The 25,417-nt window shown below is 42.8% G+C and overlaps 1 protein-coding gene across 1 annotated transcript in view; it reads left to right on the plus strand.

The window, feature by feature from the left end:
• Window positions 1–25,417, plus strand: part of TPCN1 (two pore segment channel 1) — a 75,612-nt gene that overhangs the window by 43,585 nt on the left and 6,610 nt on the right. The window contains exons 13-25 of the mRNA XM_085859384.1: window positions 3,309–3,372; window positions 3,493–3,537; window positions 3,674–3,730; window positions 12,749–12,799; window positions 14,356–14,428; window positions 15,133–15,240; window positions 15,372–15,443; window positions 16,291–16,380; window positions 21,393–21,511; window positions 23,919–23,965; window positions 24,077–24,145; window positions 24,379–24,463; window positions 24,676–24,782. Coding sequence (XP_085715510.1) covers window positions 3,309–3,372; window positions 3,493–3,537; window positions 3,674–3,730; window positions 12,749–12,799; window positions 14,356–14,428; window positions 15,133–15,240; window positions 15,372–15,443; window positions 16,291–16,380; window positions 21,393–21,511; window positions 23,919–23,965; window positions 24,077–24,145; window positions 24,379–24,463; window positions 24,676–24,782 — 987 coding nt within the window. The remainder of the gene's footprint in view (window positions 1–3,308; window positions 3,373–3,492; window positions 3,538–3,673; window positions 3,731–12,748; window positions 12,800–14,355; window positions 14,429–15,132; window positions 15,241–15,371; window positions 15,444–16,290; window positions 16,381–21,392; window positions 21,512–23,918; window positions 23,966–24,076; window positions 24,146–24,378; window positions 24,464–24,675; window positions 24,783–25,417) is intronic.

The raw sequence follows: 25,417 nt of genomic DNA on the forward strand, positions 1-25,417 counted from the left end.
CACGAGCGGGGGAACAGTCGAGCCGGGCTGTGTTGCACAAGCGCGAGCGCGGGCGTACTTTGCCCGGCAGCTCTCCTTTATTACGTACTCAGCACACTCACAAGCCGGGCGACTACGGCATTACTACCACGCCTCAGGCGGCGCGCACTCCTTATATTCCTGGCAGACACGATGACCACGACGACCCCTCCTCCCATCATCATGCCCCGCCCTGCATGCCCGCAGGCTATACCACACCCACCTCCATTTCAATAAGGGATCACGGTTCATGGACCAATTTGTGAATTTTTCTGGTTCTCAAAGTTTTATTCTGTGGGCTCTTTTGAGGATCGTCACCGAGCCCTGGACAGCTTCTAGTGTGTGTGCGTTTGTGGTGTGTGTTTGTGTTGGATCTCGACTAGTTTCGCTGTTATGGCGTGAGTAGTTTTACATCTGAGAATTTCAACCTGGTGTTGGCTTAGCGGTTAGGGTGGTGACTTGGGATCCTAGGGTCCTGAGTTCAATCCTCTTTTTCTGATGAATTAACACCAGAAGGTTGACTCAGCCTTTCATCCTTCTGAGGTTGGTGAAATGAGTACCAGTGTTGCAGCCAAAAGGCTGCACACGAAGGGAAGGCATATTGATGGATTTATTAAATCTGGTATTGGTGTGGTGCAGGCATGGTGGGCTGAATGGCCTCTTCCTGTGCAAAAATTTCCTTTTAATTCCTTGTAATTGAAAATACTGTCGAGGTAAATTACATTAGACATATACCAATTCAAAAAATCCACGTGGGACAGGTGAGGAGCGGAGGGTCGTGGGGAGGAGGGCGGGGGTAGGGGTTGAGGAAGAGGAAATGCAAAACTGTGAAAGGGCATCACCAACTCGAATATGATCTGTTAAAATAGATAAATGTCAGCATTTTCTACATTTTGCCAATAGAAAATTTTGCTGTAAGCACCTGTGTTTTGGCTGCCAGGATGGCCTAGAGCCCTGTTATTCATGGCGCGGCCCCTGACGTGCGGCCGATTAATCCACAAATGTGAAAACGCCCCATCGTAATCCGCCATAAATGCTATCAAATTTACCCATTGGTTTCAAATGAGCATTCTAATGTGAAGCGTAAAAGTAACATCTACATCAGTAGATGGCAGTGTACAAACAATTAAGTTTGCAGCACAATAACCACAATGAAAAAAAAATAAAAAATAAAAGAGTATGTGGAGGAGCAGCCATTTTGGAGTGCTGCAGGCGGTGTGGCGGCTCTCACACTGATGTGTGCTCGGCAAAAGTGGCCCTCTTCTAAAAAAAAATAGTGACGATCACTGACTTAGAGGTACGTAGTATGTCGATCACTTGCCTCTCAACTGTCTAGCCTGGGTTTGAATCCCGACCCAGCTATATACTGTCATCGTGATGGTTCACAGGGAGGGTGATTCATCAATGTGTCCGCCGTCTCTCGGATGGACGTTAAACTGGTGTCCTGTTGCTGACATTAGTTGCTGGACATTAAAGATCCCACGGTGTCCTCACGAAGTGTGAACAAGTTATCGCCAGCACCTTTACCAAATTATAAATTCTTGCCATAACTACTTCGTCCAACGTCAGTCCAAGCTGGTTCGTGAAAGAATTGAGCCAAAAACTCTCCCCACTGGCCAACCCCACAAGAACGTCGGAATAATTGTGGCCATTAAATAAGAAGAAGAAACTGTAAGCACTTGTGTGTTACTTTTTAAGGTTTTATTTTTTAATTTTTATTAATTTTTTGTTTTATTTGGAGTGAATGCACTTTTCGCAACCCACATTGTTTTGTGAATGCTTCTTCCCATATTGTACTGAATGTTGTGTACATTGCGTGCCTAGACATTTCATTATGTTTCGGTCTGGTCTGGGATGAAGGGCAGCAAAAAAATACAATGAAGAGGTTATCCATGACTATGGATAATTGAAAAAAATTATTGTTGTTTTTTTTTTGTATACATAGTCAAGGTTCATGGATGAGCGAGCACACTCAAGAGATCAGGATGTAACGGACAAAAACAGGATACAAAACATGCATGCTTGGAGAAGGAAACTTTAAGGAGGAAAAACTGGAAAATTAGGAGGGATTTGGGTGGGTAAACAAGGGTAGAAAAGATTATGGTTGTGGATTGGGGACGACCTGTGATTGGGGTGAACAGCTGTCTTGAAGACCTGGAGGTAAGAATCATGAGATTGAAGAGAATGTGGAAGTCAATTTATTCCACAGGTGGGAAAAATTTAGGTGGTTTAACCGGAAAGGGGGTTGATGGTGGACCACATGAGCCCTGCAGAAACCTGGAAGAGGGGAAGAGGGGAGGGCGGGAGGGGACAAAGCACTGAAAGAGCAGAGGGTGGAAGACCAGAAAGGAGGTGGTGGAAGACAGAGACCACCGACCTGTCTGTGATGGCAAAGTGAATGACCCATAGATGATCAGCTTCATCGTGGGAGATTCCAACGATTTTGAAGGCCTTGGTTTCAACGGCATCAAGCTGAGCAAGGTGTGAGGTAGGGGAGCCAGCCTAGAGGGGAGAGTTGTTGGTGAAGGCCTTTCGGTGGGTACGATTTGAGGTGTGCCACGGAGCGACTTTGTCGAACCGAGGATGCCCAGTCGGCGACTGGCTTTGGAAGCCACTTTGAAACGGGGTTTGCCCAAGAAAGATCGTGGGTGATAGTGAGACCCAAGAGTTTGAACAACTGACCTTCCTCAAGAGGATTGTTAAGAAAGTAGATAGGAGGGTTTGCCAGACGGTCCTTTCGGAGCGGGGTAGTGAGTGTGAGATTTGTCAGCATTGAAAGACATATTCCGATTGTTTGACCAGATTTTATTTTATTTTATAACCTCTGAAGTGAGGGAAGAGACTGCACCCAGCCTGCCTGAAGGATGAGAGATGTCAGGGCAGAGGTTGGTGTCATCAGAAAACAGATAAAGAGGATTTTCCAGAGAGTCAGAGAGATCATTGATAAAGATCAGGAATAGGAATGGGTCTAGAACACTGCCTTGGAGCACTCCATTCTCGACAGGAGGGAGAAGAGATGGAACGATTTAGTTAATTGCCACATGTTGGTTACGAGAGTAGAGGAAGTCAGTAAGCCATGTGTGGAGTTGGCCTTGGATGCCATCGGCAGACAGTTTGGAGAGAAAAGGTTGCAGGTTGTGGGTTACTGCATACTACAGCTGACTGGAGAAGTTTTCATGGCGTTGATGCCAGATATGAGCTTTGCACTCTTACATCCTCAGGCTATTGTGGTTTGCCATAAGATGTTGTGTGATTACTTTTGCTGTTGTCATTGATCTCTTTAACCATAGCCCAAGAATTGCACAGATCATTGGTTCGATAACCAGCACAGAACCACCTACCTAATATTCCGAGGTAAGGCTCTTGGTCCATTGATTGATGCTGAAGATACCGTGAGATACGTACGGAGCTAATACATTTGATAGAACTGCTTCACCTCCACCTTTTTGATGTTTATCTCATCTTCCTTTACAGGCATCAACCTGTTGGTGAAATCAAAGGCTTTTAAGTACCTTGTGTGTAAGTTTATAATTAATTTTGTTTATACATTCATTCATTTGAGCCACAGTATTTGGCATCATGGAGGCTGAAACCAACCTCAAGATGTGTGGGGGGTCACAAAATCAAAATTTCCAATCTTCATTTCTTTCACCAGACCTTGTAATCCTGACCAATGGTGTGTGGATATTAGTTGATGCATTCGAGGCAACAGGTATGGAACAGCTATTAATTTGTTGTTGATTAAGTCGGAGGAGAGATGTGAGTTGATCACTTGTTAACAATGTACAGTGATCATCATTTGCTTGCAACTTGGCTAATGTTTGACATTTCCTTGAATCCTTACCATAATTTACGAACCGGTGTTTGTGTGTCACGCTACTCCTCCCACAGTTCTGGGCAGATTACATCCACGAGCAGAGTACCCGCCTTATGAGCGATCTTGTTCCAAGCACGCAACGCGTTCTTCTGACGCATACCTTTATTTGGGCAGTGTATAGGCAACTGACAGCTCTGCAGACGCCAAAAAAAAAAATCCGGGTTGCGTGCATGAAGCAAAAACATACCAACTGATTATAATTCAAAACACCTCACTGCACTGGAAAACGTGGGGACAGGAATACTTTGCTGTAAATGGTGACTTGTAATACCCTCCTCCACCTGGAGATGGCGCTACACGATACACATTTACATCGAGAATTTGCGTCACTCCTCACCCCACTGGAGAAGAATTTTCAAAGTCATCTGCACAATTGAATATTTATTTAACAAACAATATAAACAAACTCATATGCATATGGAGGACCTGGACACAGACTTGCTCCAGATCTCTGAAATACATTTGGAATCTTAGCCCCTTATATAGTGCTTAGTGAGACAGTATTTTTTTTTTCAGATGCTGGTGCCAACTTTGTCAGGTCTTGACATCCTCCAGATGGAGCTTGTCTTCGGCCTTCATACAGCCCCAGCTTGACCTGGTTGAATGGTTGTAACATATATTTCAAATCCAGACATGTTAATTTCCTCTTGGCACAGAATGATGCACAGAATGATAGAATGTCAAATGCAACTCTTTCGGGTATTGTGATAGATTTCTAAAGTACTAGGACTTGCCCGTACATGCGTGGCCATACGTGCGTGGCCATACGTGCAAAAAAAAAAAAATTAAAAAAAAAAACATTTCAAACCGCGTGCCAGAAACAATCACACAGGCCGTTCCTTCGCTCTCGCATGCCCGTACATGCGTGGCCGTATGTGCAAACCAAAAAAAAAACTTTCAAACAAATACACAGGCCGTTCCTTCGCTCTCGTAAACGACGACTGGATTGGGGCATTGTGTTTATCCATAAATGCGCATAGGAAATCGAGAAATTATTAGAATACAGTAAGTCATCACTCTCCGGAAGTGGTGTGTGCCCGTACAGAATGTTCACATGCATTCCACGAATTATCGCTTGCATTGAAGTAACAACTGCTGTGATACTTACACACAGAATTAATTAAAATCGTTTACCTCCCTGTCTTTGCTTGCCATGACATTCGCTGCAATTGACCATTGCCACTCCTACGCTACGGTAACTAAATGGCGCCTTTCCCCATTGGCCACGCCTATGCAGCAATGTGTCTTGTCATTGGTTTGGCAAATAAATGGCCATAACTTGGGAACCACTTGTCCGATTAATATCAAACCTTGAAAATGCACATCCTCAGGTCTGCCGGCAATATTTTTGGCAAGTTTCAATTAGATCGGACCAGAGGTTGTCGTGAAACAGCGGTCACAGACACACACACACACACACACACACACACACACACACACACACCGATTGCTGGAATTATAGATAGACTAGCGATACCCGTGCACATGCACGGGATAGCAGTACAACATAGCTGGTAGCAGACGACAGACCGTACACGGGGAATGACAAAAATACGCATTATGCAAAATTCAAGTTGTACTATGGAACGCCAAGACTTCCCAAACCTTGTCGGCATGTCCGCTAAGTGCCACAGCAATTTCATAGGGATCGTGTGACGGCGAGCCGAGTTTTTAGTGTGCAAGCTTGGTATTATAATTGAGATGAGGGTTAAAAGTCAGTCTGCTTCTAACAGATTTGGGAAATGTACTATCTTGAAACAATTAGAGCTTAGTGAATACATCTTCATACAATTCGAGCTCATGGACTCCATCGACTGCGTAGCAAAGGATATCCAGCATGACAAAGCGGACATGCAGACACTGATGATGGACAAAGACTCATGGCGTGGCATTGTGAACTCCATCTTGGATGCGTCCGCTGAGTAGTAGTAGAATACATCTGGACATTTTCTTTAGAACCACATTCTAGTTGTACTGAAGTCATATTCCCTATCCAGCTTGCTGGTGCCTTACATTTATCATGTCATAAAATCCTTGAAAATATATTTAAACTAGCAGGGACACCCGTGCTCCGCACAGGAATCCCGTGGATGACGGCGGGTCTGAAGGAGTATATGTCACAGTTAATTGTAGAGGCTGCCACACACACACACTGACACACTGACACACTGACACACTGACACACTGACACACTGACACACTGACACACTGACACACTGACACACTGACACACTGACACACTGACACACACACTGACACACACACTGACACACTGACACACTGACACACACACTGACACACTGACACACTGACACACACATAGACACACACACATAGACACACACACTGACACACACACACTGACACACACATAGACACACACACATAGACACACACACTGACACACACACACTGACACACACACACTGACACACACACACTGACACACACACATAGACACACACACATAGACACACACACATAGACACACACACATAGACACACACACATAGACACACACACATAGACACACACACATAGACACACACACATAGACACACACACATAGACACACACAGATAAACACACACAGATAGACACACACACAGATAGACACACACACATAGACACACAGAGATAGACACACAGATAGACACACACAGATAGACACACACACATAGACACACACACATAGACACACACACATAGACACACACACATAGACACACACACATAGACACACACACATAGACACACACACATAGACACACACACATAGACACACACACATAGACACACACACATAGTCACACACACATAGACACACACACATAGACACACACACATAGACACACACACATAGTCACACACACATAGACACACACACATAGACACACACACACAGACACACACACACAGACACACACACACAGACACACACACACAGACACACACACACAGACACACACACACACACACACACACACACACACACACACATAGATACACACACACACACACACACACACACGCACACACATGTATCCACACCATTAAAAGTGTGTGTGTGTCTAATATTCACAACATATAAATCAAACCCGATCGTGTTTATACACCACACAGCATTTAATAGCGAACGTAGTGAGCTTCCATTCATACTCAACGCGTGCACATGAGAGAATAGTAAACAACAACACAATACCCTGGCAATTTGGAATCCGTGTCGTCGGCTATGACCCTTTTCCTTCCGGTTTTTGTCATGGGGAATGATGCGTCCCTGGAGATAAAGACATCGTCGGAGACATGAAAGACCCAAATATCAGACATGGTGTATATTTCCTCTACTGATTTTAATAAAGATAACTCCCGCATCATCAAAAAATAATTTTTAATCGTGATTTACATTATTTGATCGCTGATCCCGAATCCAGGCCGAAGTGACGTAAAAACTTTATACAGTAACAATAAAAATGTTTTTTATAACAATCATGAACAAAGAAAATGTTAATAAAATATGACTTACAGATGATTATTATATCATTATACAGTATAGTATACATATGGTCATTTTTGCAAGTGTGTCGAATGCATAAGTCATAATTCGGAAACCTGAAGTCGGAAGTCATTGTCTTCAATTGACTGTAGTATTAATTTCTCATTCTCTAGCAAATTCCGTTGGTCCCATGTCAATCGGCTGAACTTGAAAAATTAACGTTACGCAATCAGGTGATGACGTCATAATTCAGAAACCGGAAGTCGGAAGTATAATTCTTTTACATCGGGACACTCCCGGGTACATGTTCTGTCAGCATGTGAAGTTTGGTGAGGATAAGTCCAGTACTTTTCGCGTGCATAGGTCACAGAGAAACACACACACAGACAGACACATTTTCAACTATATATATATATATATATATATATATATATATATATATATATATATATATATATATATATATATATATATATATATATGCCTGATGTTGGCGCAGTGGTTAGGGCAGCGGCTTGGGATCCAAAAGGTCCTGAGTTCAAGCCCCGTTGGGCCACTGAATTAATACACCAGGGGGTTGACTCAGCCTGCCATCCTTCCGAGGTCGGCGAAATGAGCACCATTGTACTGGGCCGGTGTATACCCCGGTTAAAATAGGTGTACCATATCCCTGTGTCGTAAGAGGCGACCAGGGTTGCGTCAGGAAGGGCATCTGGCGTAAAACATGTGCCAAATCACTATGCGGATCATACGGATGATCCGCTGTGGCGACCCCGAACGGGAGCAGCCGAAGGAAGAAGATATATATATATATATATATATATATATATATATATATATATATATATATATATATATATATATATATATATATATATATATATATATATATATATATATATATATATATATATATATATATATATATATATATATATATATATATATATACATATAATAGGCAATGCTGAATCTGACTTGCTGGAATGGTTGGCTTGTTCATCACAGTTTTTACTGGTCAGGTCAATCCTTCCATACAAAGGAAAGATATGATTATTAATTAAAATTAAAATATATACATGTTCAAGCACATGGAGTCACATCATATTTGAGTACATTTTCTATTCCAGGTTTAATACATTTATTTTAATATCAAGTTTTGATTATCAACATTTTATTATTTGTTTTATCACCCTCAAGCCCACGATGCTAATTTTCGGAGAAAATGCATCGACACCACCAAGACCACTGGCAAAGATAAAAACACCCCTATATATTTAATTTGGGTTATGCTGATCCTGTGTGGCAAGTCTGGATGTAATTGGCCCAGAACTGTCGGAGGAGTAGCGCGACAAACACACAAACCCACAATCAAACAAACACGCAAACACTGGTCTGTGAATTATAGTAAGGATAGATACTTGCTTTGTGGGATCAGCATGACCACATTTGGTTTAAAGGGGTGGTTTTATCTTTGCCAATGTTTTTGGGGGAGGGGGGAGGGAGAAGGGAAGTAGGGACGCAAAGTTTCTATGTAAATGTGTATCATGTCGCACCGTCTCTTGGTGGTATTACAAGTCTTCTCCATTTACGGTTAGTGATTTCAGTTCTCCTACTGAAATAACGAATTCTGGGAGATCCGATGTCTTCATGGATGCTCTCCCCAGGGTGCGGTTCCACAACCATCGCAATATCTTCAGAGCTGTCATCTTCGTAATCGCCATACCCTCCCGATAAATTTTCCCTTCAGTGCAAAACGACCAAAGCGACAAAGGATTTTGAGCCGATAGGCATCACGGGCCTTGTGAAGATAGGTCTCAGCGATCGAGGTGTCGGTCTGTTGTTTATACACTGCCTAAATAACTGTTGCATTTGCTCAAGCAGGAATTTTGCTGTGGAGGTAACGCAGGTCTTTGCTGTTATTTCTGATTATCTTCTCTTGAATTAGCGCATTACCTGTCAGTCAGGCCTCGGTCACATTTGCTCTACGGCGAGGATACAGCGGCTGTACGCCCTCTGAATTGACAGAAACGTGCGGCGGCCGCAGAGAAACTGAGGTGGCCTCAGGGAGGCCCTACGCCGTTTGGCTATATTTTACACGCCGTGGGGTCACCGTGGAATTATAACGTGGAGTTATAACTTTTTATCATTTCTACGTTCGCCGTAGCAATTCGACAAGCCAAGCTATGACGTAGATGTGTTCCACGTCGACTGTACATAGGGTGTACGGTGGGCTTGCGTTATTTGTGCGGCTGCCGTAAGCTCTTCTCAATGAAAAATAAATTTTCCCAACCCCCAAAAATTACGGCGGCCGCACTATTTCCACGGTCACCGTACGGTGGCCTTGCAGTCTGTGTGACTACCCGTGGGAAACGCAGGGTCGACGCACGGTTCCCCTACGCCCTCCGTGCACCTACGTTGGTCTCCGTGGCAGTCTGCGTGCGCTACCGCTAGAGATCGGAGTATCGGTGTTTGCCTATACCGTGGTGCCCCCAGAATCCCAATTTAATTCATTCCAGGAGGCTGTTCGGATTGCAAAAAGTTCGGATTCCAAAAATATTTTCCCAATAAGAAATAATGGAGTGAATTAATCCGTTCGTGGACCCAAAGAAAACCCACTTTCAAGACACTTTAAACTGAAATTCCCCATGTTTAAGATAAAATAAGATGAGTAAATGACCTTCGGTGGCGGTGTATTGTATGTAAACTGGTACAATCACCACATCCAAAGGTCCACACAGGCTCGTGCTCCGGCCTGGCTTCCGATCGCTCGCGCACTCTGCGAGAGCGCTGCCCCCAGGGCAGCTCATCAAACATGATGCCCGCAGAACCACAGTCACTTTTATCAAACGCATCGGGCTGACGTAATCATGGATATTACAAATTACAACTGGTTTTGCTGTGAAATTCAATCCTTGCCCGACAGTCCGTCACACCACGTGATCGGATTGCTTTTTATGTTATTAATTAAAACACAAGATGATTAAAAAAACAAACATCACAAATGAAGGTGAAAACACGAGGTAAGGCCTGTCACATTTGGCTCGGCGGCCGGAGGGTCTACAAAATGTACGGGTACTAGCAATTATAAAGCGGCCGCAGTATTTCCACAGTCACACAATGTAGCAGTCACATATGCTTTTGGCAGTGTCTCACTTAGCGAACGCTGCTCATGGAGAGCTCGGTGTTGTTGTTGTTGTTGTTCTTCTTGTGAAGACAAAACCTTAATTTCTCGGACTCGGCTCTTGTATATACAAGATCCGGATCGCCTTAAATACTGATCACATGTACACATCCTCACATAGACGGTGCCTTTTGAGAGTGTCTATCATGAACTTTTAAATATATTCAGATATTTGCTTTAAAGTTTCGAAAAGTTCACGTTACTATTTAAAGATTATTCCATTTATCGTATTGTAATTTCGTAAATACATTATATATTTCGTAAATACACGATATATCATAAATACATAAATACATTATGACGGGTTTCTCTATTGGCTTAATGAAGGCGCGTGACGAAATATAGGAAGTTGTTTTTATTTTTTTTAATGTAAATTTTTTTTTTTAGCCGACAAAACCTTTAGGTTTTGGACGCTGCTCTTGGACACATTTTCCTTGTTATTTTCCGGGTAGCCACACGGCGTATTTATAAATTGTGGAGACCGAAAACTTGGGTGTACCGTACGGTCTTTGATTTGATGTCGCACGGTGACCTTAGGGCGTTCCTGTGGCGGCCATAGAATTTTGAAGGCAGACGCAAGGTGCCCGCAAGGCTACCGCAGGGGGACCCTAAGCCGAACATGCGGCCAGACGGACGGTAACGAATGGGTAAATTATATATATATATATTTTTTTTTTACCACTTCTTTTGTTTCGGCTTGTTGAATTTCTACGGCGAACGTAGAAATGAAAAAAGTTATAACTCTGCGTTATAATTCCACGGCGACCTTACGACCTGTAAAATATAGCCAAACGGCGTAGGGCCACCCTGAGGCCACCTCAGTTTCTCTGCGGCCACCGCACGTTTCTGTCAATTCAGAGGGCGTACGGCTGCCCTATCCTCGCCGTAGAGCAAATGTGACTGAGGCCTAAAGTATCGATCGACACACGAGAGATGCTTTCACGAGGACTTCCACCGACGAACTGAATGAACAAAGCGTGAAGATGCGGCTCGACCAGGTGGGGGAGACACGTGAACAAACATGAACGCCACGTTGTGGTCGGTTTTTTAAAATGTATTAGGTTTTTAGGGCAAAATTTTATAGAAAAAATTGTTCGGATTCCAATTTGTTCAAACAATGGGGCGTTCGGATTCTGGGGGCACCACGGTATATTATAGTTATAGTATATTCAGTTATATATACTGGTATATTTTTATTTCAGTAAAAAAAGAACTGGTGTATATATACCCACTCGTTACCGTCCGTCTGGGCGCACGTTCGGCTTAGGGTCCCCCTGCGGTCGCCTTGCAGGCACCTTGCATCTGCTTTGAAAATTCTATGGCCGCCGCAGCAATGCCCTAAAGTCACCGTGCGACATCAAATCAAAGACCGTACGGCACCCCCACGTTTTCGGTCTCCACAATTTATAAATACGCCGTGCGGCTACCCGAAAAATAAAAACGTATGTGACTGCTACATTGTGTGACCTTGGAAATACTGCAGCCGCCATATAATTGCTAGTGGCCGCAGATTTTGGAGACCCCACGGCCGCCATGGCAAATGTGACCTCGGCTTCAGGGACCATAAATAAAGCCCATGTCATTGGAAAGGTATTTCTTTGGGAGGGGAGGACAGTGTTGGGGTTGGGGGAGAATGGGGAAGTAAAGAAGGGATATATTTGGAATGGGAAGGTTGAGACTTTGGGGGGGGTGTTTGAGGACTTTTTGTGGGATGGGGAGAAGGGGAGTTTGAGGAGTTGTGGCAGGTGGAGTAGGTCGGTGGTTTTAAGACTTGAAGTGGTGAGGGAATTGATGTCTTCGGGTTGGGTGGGGGGAGGAGAGAGTGAGGACTTGGGGTTGGGTGGCGGGGGGGGGGGGTGGAGCAAAGAAAGAAGGGACAGATTTGGGAGGGGGAGGTTGAGGAGGAGGAGGAGGAGGTGTGTGTTCGTGTGTTTGTGTCAATCACTGTAAAGAGGGGGGGTGATGCAATTACCCTCTGGTTAATCTGCTAGTTGTTTTTGAAAAGAGTAGGCCATTATGTCACTACCCTGGCCAAATATCTGTAGTAAGTGGGAGTGCTGGAGTGCAAAGATGTTATCGGACTGATTGATTAGTCAGATGGGTTTTTTTTTTTAATTGCTTTATTTTCTGGAAAGGAAACTTGATGGAAGTGGGTTCTGTGCACTCTCTTCTACAGGACCTGCTGGGGATGCATGCGCGCCCTGGTTTCCAATCGCATTTGTTGCATGTAAGGCAAACGCTGCTCTATCACCTCTACAATGGTTGTCCGAAGCAGAAATATATAAATACATTTTTAATTTTACATGTTTGATTTATTTATTTAATTTTGTAGGAATAAGTGATTGGTCAAAGTATCAAAATGTGCCGCCAATGAAAGAAATCGAAACGTTTCCGGCTCTAGTATAGTCTTTCACATTCTGGACTCTGCAGCCGCTTTGAGAACCACGAGCTTCAGGAGCTACCACAAATGTGCTGAAGGATCGTGTCATTCTTTAAAGCTTGTAAATATGAGTTCCCTTCCAAACAACTGCTATGCAGTAGGAGGACATTTGGCCCATCAAAGCCTGCAATAATACTTGCCCACTTATGGTTTGTCCTTTCTATATCCTTTTTAAATGTTGGACCATCAAGCAGGGAGGTCGCATGTACCAGTGTTTTGGTATAACTTGGACGGGGTTAGGTAATAACCTCTAACTTTGATTCGAGAACATCGAAAGACGTTTGAAACACCAGTATATAATTCGCTTTCAATGCTCGCCACCAACGCTTCTGGAGATGAAGCTGCAATGTCGCTGACAGTGACGTCATCGTCACGCTTTTGGTTTTGGCAAGTTCTCAAGCGATTGTGACAACAGCGTTTTAGTTTTGTAATCGATGGAATGATTTTATCAGATATTTATGTTACATAAAACACAAACAGCAAACGGGGAGAGAATTGGTGGTACCTCGACTTCTTCGTTGTAACATTATTAACCAAATAATGTTTCTCTTCCATTCCATACGGCAGGTTAGACAATTCCAATGTTAATTTTGCCATTGTGTGACGTCACACAGCAATGAGAGTTTTAATTTCCCAGCCAGCAACTGGAGGCATGATTGGCAAATTGAGTTATTTCAGGATGTGCAGACCTTGTTGCTCTGGCCCTGCTGATGGTCGCAACGTGCTTGTTGTTTAATACATATATTTAATTATTTTTCACAAGCACTATCAGACTGGGCTTTTATGAAGCATGTTTAGGCTTGGCGAGGGTGTAATTTGGACCACCACCCTCAAAGATCTCGGAGATGGAATGTCCGAATGAACGAAATTTGGTGTGTAGATAGAAAACCTTTTTAACAATACGTATATATCAATGAATGAGCGACAAAATGTCGAGCTTTTTAATTATCTCATTAAGCAAGTCCACTAATTTTATGTTTCATAAATTTGGTATCAAAAAATGCACGAGATTTCAAATAAAAAAGGTCATGAAACAGTATTTGATAATTTGCGGGGCTTATGGAGAAATCACAATTTCTAGAAGTCCAAAAATTCACATAAAAAAGCTCAATTTCTCGGTCATTTTTACCCTCCCCACCCCTTTTCCCCTACCACTACTCATCCTGCCCCCCACCCACCTCCTCCCCAACCTCATTATGATTTCACAATAGGTTTTGCATTTGCCGTGCTTAAGGGACCGCTGTTTGCCGAGGTGTCTAATATGGAGTTATTGATTTTGGAATTTATTGATTGATTTGATTGGGTTTCCTTCATTTTTGTGACGGTTGTGAACTTTGTTCCAGTTTATTGTGTGGAAGCCATGCTCAAAATCGTCGGCCTGGGTCCCACGTGTTACTTCACCTCTGGCTGGAACATGTGAGTAACTTTTTGGCATTAAATAATAACTTAATCTCTGAACAAATGAATGAATCGGTCATGCACACCCCATTATAATGTTGGGGGTAACCAAAATGTTCCAAATTCTCACCACGACAATGGCCAAGCAGTATTGTTAATGATGTTAATCACTTTAAACCCCACCGTCCGTTCCAATTGGTGCAAAACGTCCAGTGAGTTCACACGTATGTCTGATCCAATGTCAAATGTTTTCCACAAACATTCATTTGATGCATTACCCGGTACCATGGGGTACACTAAAATCTGTCAGCCATTTTTGTTGGATTACTTTTTCTTTTAAACCGGTGAAACTTAAAAAAAACAAAACTTGTTTTTCTTTTTAACGGTCACATTCATTTGAATCCTTGTTGTGATGGAACACCAGTTACAAGTACCGTGCTGGTCTTCTGTTATCATAGCTTGATACATCGGCGAGAATACCGGGTTTTTTTTAGGTATTTGGTAAGCTCACCATTGTCTGTTGAACATTTGTTTTTGTGGGATTGGGGTTTGGGGATGGAAGGTGGGTTGGTGAGAGGAGAGGGCAACAGACGTTAATTTGCCGTTTCTGTGACATTTTATCTCGATGTGAGCCGTGGGCTAAACAAGGTAAGGGTTCGGATTGAGGGAACAAGAGCAACTGAGCGATGTCTGAACTCTTGTTTCATGCCTGTCATGTTCAGCTTTGACTTTCTAGTGACTCTTTCCGCCCTGCTTGGACTCTCGGTCTGTCTCTTCAACGTCAATTCATTTTACTTCATTGTGACCCTGCGTCCACTTCGTCTACTGCGGTATGACCACAGCCTCGCATTTTCCTACATTATGCTGCATTTACACATTTATCCCATCTACTTCCTCTCCAACTTCTACCACCAATTGCTTTTGATTTGTTTCCTCTTCTGTCTTTTATTTATATTTTCAGGCTTTTCAAAGTGAAGAAACGCTTCCGTGAAGTTCTGGGGACTATGTTTGAGCTCTTTCCTCGCATGGCAAGGTGCAAATCATATCGTGGCGGTTAAGGACGAGACATCTCCGCATTCATTCATTTGGGCACGAGTGTACGGTTAAAAGCGCATGACCACGGAGAATTTGCCATCAGGAATAGCCGAGCTTGTCTGCAATGCGCTTTTAATTGTGTGAACCCCAAACAGCCTGACCTATGGGTTGTCTGCCACTTCTCTATGTGCTGTGGAGTTCCTGATGACCACACACAGGTTCTGATTGAAAACAAATGGTGTGGAGAAGAAGAATAACACTTGGCCGCAAGCGGTGATACAAAACTAATGAATGAATACTAAAATAACCCCATGCAACCACAGATCCTTGACTACTTAAATAATTAATCTGAACACATTCACTGATTCGGGGACACGCACACGCACACGCACACACACACACGAACATGTCTGCCACGCAGTGAAGGGTCTTTACAGTGGCCCAGGCTGCTTGTCCTTCACCACATACTTTCGCTGTGGGCTTCACGTGCTGGGTTAGGGTTAGGGTCTTTGTCTTCACATATTACAGAATGTATGGAGGTGGAAAATGGGGCTTCAGAAACGGATACTTGGGTGGCAAAGACCAGAACTTGCTCAACTTTACTCGACACTTTTTAATTACATGACGCTTATGCCAACGTGCACTTTGACATAACGATTCTAACCTATGCCCCATGCAACCCTTAGACCAGATCCGTAACAATATGAAGGGAAAGGCCTGCAGATGTGGCAATTTAAAGGTTTTCAGGATGTAAACAGTAAATGTACAAAGATTACACTCGGGCAAAAGTACTCAAGTTTGAATCCCATTTCCCTTTTCCACATTTGCCTGTTCCCTCCCTCCAGTTTAGCTCTCACACTCATGGTATTTTACTACTCGTTTGGCATTGTTGGTATGGAGTTCTTCGCTGGAGTTCTTTACCCTGGTTGTTGCAAGTGAGTGCAGGATATCCACCATCATTTGCTTTTGGTAGGCGGCTGTCAAATATATTTGAGATCACGGTGTTCATCACCTCCTAATTATGATTGTGATTCTGTTGGTTGACTCGTTTAGCATTCCCATGTGAAGCGATGTAGTCCATGGGCCAGGACCCCAAATTTCACTTATTGGTACCACCTGAGGAGGCAAATTTTTATGATGTTTTTTTGAAAGGTCTTTGTCTGTAGATGATAATTGATATGATGGTAATTGTAAAGTGGCAGCTTTGTGGTCGTGAATACACATTTTGTAAGTGTCCTCAGATTGAGCTTTGTCAGCAATTCTTAGCACAGGGGGTTGGGAGGGTTGTAAAATGTATCGATTACACCAGCATGGTTTGTTGTGAAAAAATTTAAAATATAATATTTTTTAACTTGTCATGATTGTTTATTAACATGATTGTTTGTTAATAGGTTTTTGAAATGACTTGGTTATTTATATTTTTTTTGAAAAAAAAACACATCCAGAAGGCACATTACATATCCAAATCGAATGTATGTATAATTTTAGGGATTTACTGAATAATTCAATATCGTTTTCATTTTCGTGATTCCTTTGTTTTCTTTCATGTTTCACCAAATATATTGTTGCGGGCCGGGGGTCGGTGGCGAGAACGACCACGAGGTGGTGGAGGTTTGCGTCGTCTCCCACCAAACTCCCCAGAATTATAGGCCGTCGCTCGGATAACTCCGCGAGCCGGTGGGTTGTTTAACCGACCGTGGAACGCCAATATCTTGACCGCATGGCGTAGTTTTATTTTTTCTCGATTCAATGTACCAAAGTAACAACGTGGTCTCGGCTACTGGGAATCCACGCCCTCGGAACGCCAAGCCGAACTGAATTCACTCTACCGGCAGTGGTAAAATTACACCTACCGACTACCACTCTGCCACGCGCCTTTCCGGCTTGGATGCAGCCGAGCGGGCCTGCTCAGGACGTCCCAGCTACAATTGTCCGATGACCGGAGAAAAAAACCCCGTCTAAACTCAGATCCGAACCATGCTGGACCAATGCAAGAAGGGATGGAAACGAACTGAGAACATTTCTGTGATGATTTATTTACAGTAAATGAAGACACAAAGCAAGACAACGTGAATATGCAAGCAAGGAATATTTACAATGATCCAAAAACACTTATTCAGTTCTACTTACAAGACGGGGCCCACACGCAGACACACACAGAAATTAAAATAAACCCAGAGTTCTTTATTGGACCCTTGCAGCCAAGGAGAGAGACTAGCTGGGGGTCAGAGTCCAGCTGGGTACCTGACCGTCAAAGGAAGGGGGTGCTTCACGATGTGGCACCTGACAAAGGTCGTTGGTTTGGTTCCCAGTCGCACGTGTGGGACTCGTTGTTCGTGGTGGAGCTCAGGTGGTGAATCGCGGGGTCCACAAAGGGTGGTCAGGGTCGCTCTTTCCTTTCCTTGTGGCGGGCCAGCAGAGACATGTTCGCCACCTTCATGACCTGCTCAACCCTCCGCTTCAAAAGAACTGCACGCTCAACAACAACCCCGTCAAAAACCTCCGAACAACCTTCGTAACAACCCCCCAAAAAACCACACCTGCCTCAGAGAGTGCTCGGGAATTTATGGACCTCCCTCAACAGGGCGGGGCTCGCTCAAACAGACGTCACTCCCTGCCCTGATTGGGCAGGCTCCCATGGACTCGCCCTTCCTGGGCGGGGTTTCGGCCCAGGCCGGGAAACCCCACCCACTCTTCCACGCGGGTTCGTACTTGTTGAGCAACAGTATCAATGTTGCAAAAGGTCGTCGTGAAAAAGTTACAACGTTTGTGGGAGCTGAGAAACCGGAAGCGCGAGATCTTGCCTTGGCACGTCAGGGTGCGAGAAGGCAGCTGGTTGGTGGTGGATCGTGATGAGCCAAGTGGTCAAGCAGATGGAATGGTTGTTAGATGGCTTGTTAGATGTAACAACCTAACTAAAAGAAATTGTAACGCACGCCTTTGATTCTCCCACTAGACAAAAGGAAGGGGATCTGACTACACACATACTTAACGATATAACTGACTTTTGGGACATCTGTATGTTGAATGCATATGGTTTCCAGATCCGTAACAATATATATATATATATATATATATATATATATATATATATATATATATATATATATATATATATATATATATTTTTTTTTTTTTAAATATAAATTTGATGCTAATAAAACTGTTCTTCTTCAGGTGCACACAATATAAGTATTTGAAGGGCAAAAGATTGAAAGAGTTGTGTACAACGACTGCCTGAATGGCATAGTGTATTATTTATAAATCTGGACAAGGTTTATATCTCGAATATGCTTTCACTAATTTGTCAAATGTTATTTTTATCAATCAATCACACTTTAGTTTCATTGTTCACGTAATTTATTACCATTATACAAACTGTCGAGACGGGCCGTTTCACTTGGATGAACTTACAATGTTATCAGAGTGTTTTACTTGCAAAAAGTGTATAAATCTTTACAACTTCCAAACTCCAATAAATGTATGTCATGTTAGAGTTTGTATTTTAATTTATTATTCTATGGAACTGAACATTTTATGAAATTCAAATCCTGTTTTACCCCAAATTGTTTTGGGCTCCCCATCTTAGACTGCAGACATCATTATCATGATAGTATATGTTGAGTGCTTAGAAAACAAATAATTACATGTGTTCACAGGTACATTTTCCTTATTTTTAAATATCAAACAATTTATAGTGGAGTTGTCACTGCAACAGCCATGTAGATGGGATATCTGTCCATTCACCTTACTCGTCGTCGCATTCCTCATCGTATTCTTCCAGTTCAGCTTGAATATCTGATTCCTGCTCCACTATCTTCTGCTTTGAACATGTCTGGAGTTTACACATGTCTGTGCAATCCAGTCCATTGGCAAGACCTGTGCAGTTTGGTAGATTGAGAAGAGCAAGCACCCTGTCATCCATCGTCACAATGGCTGTATTCCTAATTCTGAAATCTAAGCGTAGCTTTCTGCATTTTTTAAGAATCTCTTGTGTTTTGACCTTTCAGATACTTGTTTGCTTTCTGGCAGAAGATCCACAGTGCCTCGTGTACTCTTGACACACTTGTGGAGTGCCCAGTTGATGTTTTGGAACTGTCAGTTGTGGTAGTTTCACGACATGCTGTCTGTTTTGCAATGATAAGAGTTCAGGTGTCTTTTCATTATGAGAATGATAACACTTTTGGTGGTATTTCTCCATCATTCAAGCACTTTGCCAATTCCAGGATCGGAGCATGCATTTTGATTTCACCAGCCCGCAACAAAATTGTCCAAGAATAACTCTTTGTGGTGAAACCAGTTTTGCATTCGGACCATCTTCGGTACAATTGAGAAGGCAGCTCATACGGGCCTTTTGCAGTAAGGTGCTACTGGTTGAGCTACATCGTCATTCAGGTGAAATATCTCTACCTGGTACCTGCCAATACAATCAGATCAATCTGCTGTTATCCGTTTATCTGGTATTGTTAACCGTTTAATGCCCAAGAGTACTTTCCAGTTAAGTGAATTTTCTCAGTACAAATGGATTTATTAATTATCCAGGAAATGTGTTTTATTGGGAGTCATGCAGTGACATTGGGTCTTGGATTACCCCGAGCTACACGCACCGTTATGCAAAGAGTATGGTACATTTAAAGACTGTGGTGGCAGGCAATCCACACCCCTGGGCCCCCTTGTATTCAGCCCATTCTCCCCACCATCCCCATTCATTCGAGGTGACCTTATTTATGTCAATGAATTGTAAACAAAAATAATATTGGATACCATCTATTCCATACATTCAGAGATAAATCTAACCCTAGTTTTGTGAAGTTATTGTGGTCATGGTACCTTTCAATAGTCTAATAAGTTGTATAATGAACAAAGTAACAGCATTAAAGAAAGAGTTTTTGAAAATGTACAAGATTAATTACCTTTTGTTAGCTGTGTCAAGTTGTGGCATCCCTTGGGATGAATGGTATGTAGTGCCCTCAAGAGTTGTGACATCGCGAGTAACAACATGTTGTGGCAGAGATAACAGAAAAACTATTTAACGTACCTGAATTTAAATTAATCAACCCAATCCATCCATCAGGACCATACTCTGTGCAGAGCGTTGGTGCTAAACATGTCTGAACATAGGGGATGGGTCTATTCTGAACATGTATTTATGGAAATTCTGAACATGTCTGAGGACTTAGATGTTGTGTGCATTACTCTGATCCGATTCTGAAATCCACAACACTGTGTGTGTGTGTGTGTGTGTGTGTGTGTGTGTGTGTGTATATATATATATATATATATATATATATATATATATATATATATATATATATATATATATATATATATATATATATATATATATATATATATATATTGGACATCAAATATATATATATACACACACACACACACACACACACACACACACACACACGAGTGTTGGGACCATACTCTGTGCAGAGCGTTGGTGCTGCCTAAGCAGTCTCCTTGGCTATTGGACACAATCATAGATGGGTCGCCTCTCCAACACAGGATACCAGCAAGCTGGTACTCATTTTGCCGACCTTGGAAGGATGGCGGGCAGAGACAACCCCACCTGGTTTTAATTCAACAGCAAGTGGGATTAAACAGTGGTGTGGTAAACAAATGGAGACTTTGCCAGTGGCTGCTTGTGTCCAGAAGTGTTTTTGCACTGCCCGGTATTTTTGATGTCCAATGTATACGAGGCTAGGAGTGTGTGTGGTTATGCACTGCTCTATTACAGTGTCGTCACATTATTGTCATGCTTAGAGGCCACGGTCATGGCCAACAGCACTCAAACAGTTAAAGATCATTATGCTGAACTATATCGAGAGACTTGCTGATGGCAAAGTATTCGACCGGTCTCCTCTATCTTTAACTGTGATTGTGTGTTGTAAAGTGAGTGAGTAATACGAGACTCGTATCTTTGTACCCTTTTTAGTGAGAGTTCCGTCGCCGCATACTTCAACCCAGTGGTGGGTCCAGGCCCGAAGAATGGTACCGAAGTGGGTGGAGGGCTTTTCTTCCTTAATAACTTTGATAACATTCTCAACAGCTTTGGTGAGTGTATCCCTCGTGTACATCCGATCATGATTTTTGGAAAAGAGACAATGTGATTGACTGACCCTTGAACATCGAGGCTGTTGGTGCCTCACCTTGTGTGGCCTGCTTGGTAGATGGTGTTTGGGATGTCAGATGGGAGAGATTACATAAGTCGAACAATATGCACCCGTTCCGATTCCTGCCATTCCGTTATGTCCTTGTATTCTGGAGTAGTCACACGATTGAGTGAACCTCTGTTTGTCCTTAGCTTTGGTGACTGATCTACGTATGTAGAGCCAGCATTTCACATAGATGGAGTTGTCTCGTTATCACCAGCCCAGTGACTTTTTTTTTATTTTTTTTTTTGAGGCTGAAATGTGTTTTGTCATTGTGAGAGACATAACTTGTTCCAGCCACGAGTTCTTATGAGAGCCACAGAGTTTCACCAGGTTGTGTGATTGAGGGGTGGGAGGGAGGTTACTTTGAATTGTAAATACATTTTGGGTTTACGTCGACCAAGAGTTGTGCATTTCCATCATCAAATAAAGAACTGTCAGATTAATCCGATGCAAAATAAAGCCCTTGTTGAAAAATACTGAATACGAGTAAATCCACATTTCTCCCAGCCGCACTCCATCGCTGGGCTTTAATGATCGGAAGACCGAAGCAGTGCATTTATTTACCCGGGTTGTATGATGTAAAATACAATTGACATTAAATAAGACTCGAACCTTGATGTGTCCCTTAAACATCTCATGTCAGGATAAATTAACTACAAGAAGGTACAACCAAGGCTGCATTTTGATGAGATTTTAATCATGGACGACGTCATTGCGAGCACTACGTGAGTTGAACCCATCCGAGGCAGTGCATAAAAGCATCCGACATTCCCATTTTCCGGTGAAGAAAATTTAAAAAAAAAACATCCATTTAACATCCTAACTTCCGTCATTAAAACTTTGTTCCCTTCTCGTACACAGATCCGTTCCTTAATTCAGAGGACTCTGCTTTCCCAGCATGTATCGAATTGAATGACTATAAATGTTCTGTATTTTATACACCTCGTCTTCTCCTTCTCTTCCCTTTTATGAGGGGTGAGGTCCATTGTTACCAAGCTTCTGCCCTACCTTGACCACGATACTCCTCCACCTCCCTCTGTCCTGAGCCAACTCGATCCGCTCTCCAACCACCACTACCTTACGAATACCCCTCCTCACACAATCCTCCAATCTCAACCATGGTCGACCTCTTTTCCTCCGACCTTGCTCCATCAACCTATTCGCTCTCTTCGTCATTCCCTCTTCCCCCATCCACACCAAGTGTCCAGCCTATTTCAGCCGGCATTTCACCAATCTCATCTGCACACCAATCTCCTCCCTTAGTTCATCCATCCTCATTCTATCCACCCTCTTCACTCCCACAATCCTCCTGACCAGTTGTTCTTACAGACCTACAAACTCTGTTGTTTTATCTCTGTCGGTGACCCAAATGGTAGGCCAGCGTTACACGACATCAGAACCTTCCCTTGCTATTTTAATCGTTCATATTTACAATGTCGTGTTATGTCTTTCACCTTTCCCTGCGTTGCTGTAAAGTTGTTGTTGTTGTTTTTTTTACTGCCCTGATGATGCAACCAACCTTCCAAGATAAAAAAAACAAACTCCAACATGGAATGGTACGTTAAGTAACTCCTGACTTGCTGTTCTTCTTTTCCTCTCCTCTACTCTGATTCCCATTTATATGTCCATGGAGAGAGAACATTCACGAAATTTCCTCCCTCTACAAACCTCTCGTACATTGTACCTAGAAATCTCTCAAACCCAGCGATCATTCTAAACAGGTTAAAGTCTCAACTACAATAGGACTTGTTTCTTTCTTTTTAGATTCTGGCCTCAACAAACATTACACGGCCATGCATAACAAACAACTGGTTCCGTATCGAATCGGACGTACAAGCATTAACAACTCATTTTACCAATACACCACCTGGACAGATGCAAGTAAATAAATAATTTGTGACACTGGGTCTTGTTACTACTAAATGGAAAGGACGATCTCTTGTGGCCAAACCTGCTTGCTTATATGCCAATGCAAATACCCGAAGTTTTATCTTGTCCAGAGTTTAGGGATTTGATGTGGAACCTTTGCTTGATCATCCAGGCACTCACTGACCAAGTAGTAAGGGTTGTTGAGGGATATAATAGTTGTTTATTCTTAATGGTCTATTTATTCTTACTCCAGGGATATAATAGTTGTTTTGAGTCCTTTGAGTGATGAAGAACAAATGACAATGGAATGAGGGCACTAAAGGCATGACACTCAGGTCCGTTACAACGGTAGATCAAAAAACGTTGAAACTTCACACCTTTTACTTCATGTCTTGTTCCAAGTTTGCCCATTAACCGATACGATGTTTTGTCCACAGTCACCCTCTTCGGACTAACAGTTGTCAACAACTGGTACATCACTATGGTGGGTTGTGAGGACATTTGGCATAACTTTTTTCGGGGAGAGGTTTGAAAACCATAAACTTGTGTTGCTGCTTGGAAACTTTACTCACGTGTGATGTGTACGTCTGTGCAGGAAGGTGTCGTCTCCCAGACCTCCCGGTGGAGCCGCTTGTACTTCATGATCTTCTATCTTGTCACAATGGTGAAAATAAGCTGAATTACCAAGTTTTGAGCTGGGCTGCATGAAATCGCACTGTGCACAGTGACATCACTTTTTAAATTATATATTCCCTATCGTCTAGTTTAACTTTTTGGACTCAAACAATGGAGAGATTCCCCATTGGGAAAAGGTGCTGCAAAACTTTCGGAGAAATTTGTACTTGTTGACTTTCAAGTGAACATCTCTGTATTTTTCTTTTTTTCTGTCCCTTTTAGGTTGTCCTAACTATCATTGTGGCTTTTATCCTGGAAGCGTTTCTCTTCCGCATGAACTACAACCGACTGAACACATCCGCCGACGGTAAAACATTCCTTGCACCGTTCGCACGTTTTCACAGCACGCGGGTACTTTAACCAAGTACGTGTCAGAAGATCGACGCGTGCTGCAGATGGATGGAGATATAAGCTTTGGACAATGTATTATAAACAGTCTATTTAAAATAAAAATAAAAAAAGCTTTTCTTTTTATTTCCTCTCTCACCCACCTCTTCCAATTGTTCACCTTTTCTGCAGATGATGAAGGGATTGTTGTGGAGGGAGCTCTCACAGAAGCGGAGATTGTACAGCTGGACTGTCATGGAACATCTTTACCCCATTTGAGTATGAATGAGGAGAATGACGTAAGAGATTTTGGGGGATGATGTGGTATTGGGGGTGAGGGGCAGGCACTCAATGTAGTGATATGGAAGGATGTTCCAATTGGCATGAACTGTCTGGTCCTGGATATTCCCCTTTAAATTCAAATCCAAGCAAGATGAAAGCTCTGGTGCAGGATCAACAAGCAACACTGCATCTTGCATTGTTAAATCCTTCAGTGACTTAAAAATCCAGCTTTGCCGCACACTGTACATTGTGGACGTGAATGATCCCGTGGTACATCTCGAAAAGGGAAGTCTGATGTTTGCTGATATCTTGACCAACTTCCCTGTCTCATGGTTTAATGGGATATGTTAGTTAATCAAATGGTTGTGGATGTGAAGTTAATGGTGAAAATTTTCGGTAAAGAACAGTGGGACATAGACTTGGTTACCGTCGCTCGTGGTTTTCTGGATTTTTACACCTGCATGGCCAAACTGACAAGGAAGCCTCTGTGTTGCGCGAAAACACTCCATGGACTCGCATGACCATGCAAGGTAGGCATACGGTGGTGTTATCATAAGGAAATCTAAATTAAAGGGTTTGATGCCAAAAATGTGAACCTCAATGCAAACGATGATGAATGTTCACTCGTAAGGTTGTGCTCGTGGTATAATGG

The sequence above is a fragment of the Eptatretus burgeri genome, chromosome 16 (assembly GCF_056783735.1).
Source record: "Eptatretus burgeri isolate ZD-2024b chromosome 16, Ebu_testis_v1, whole genome shotgun sequence".
Classification (NCBI taxonomy): Eukaryota; Metazoa; Chordata; class Myxini; order Myxiniformes; family Myxinidae; genus Eptatretus; species Eptatretus burgeri.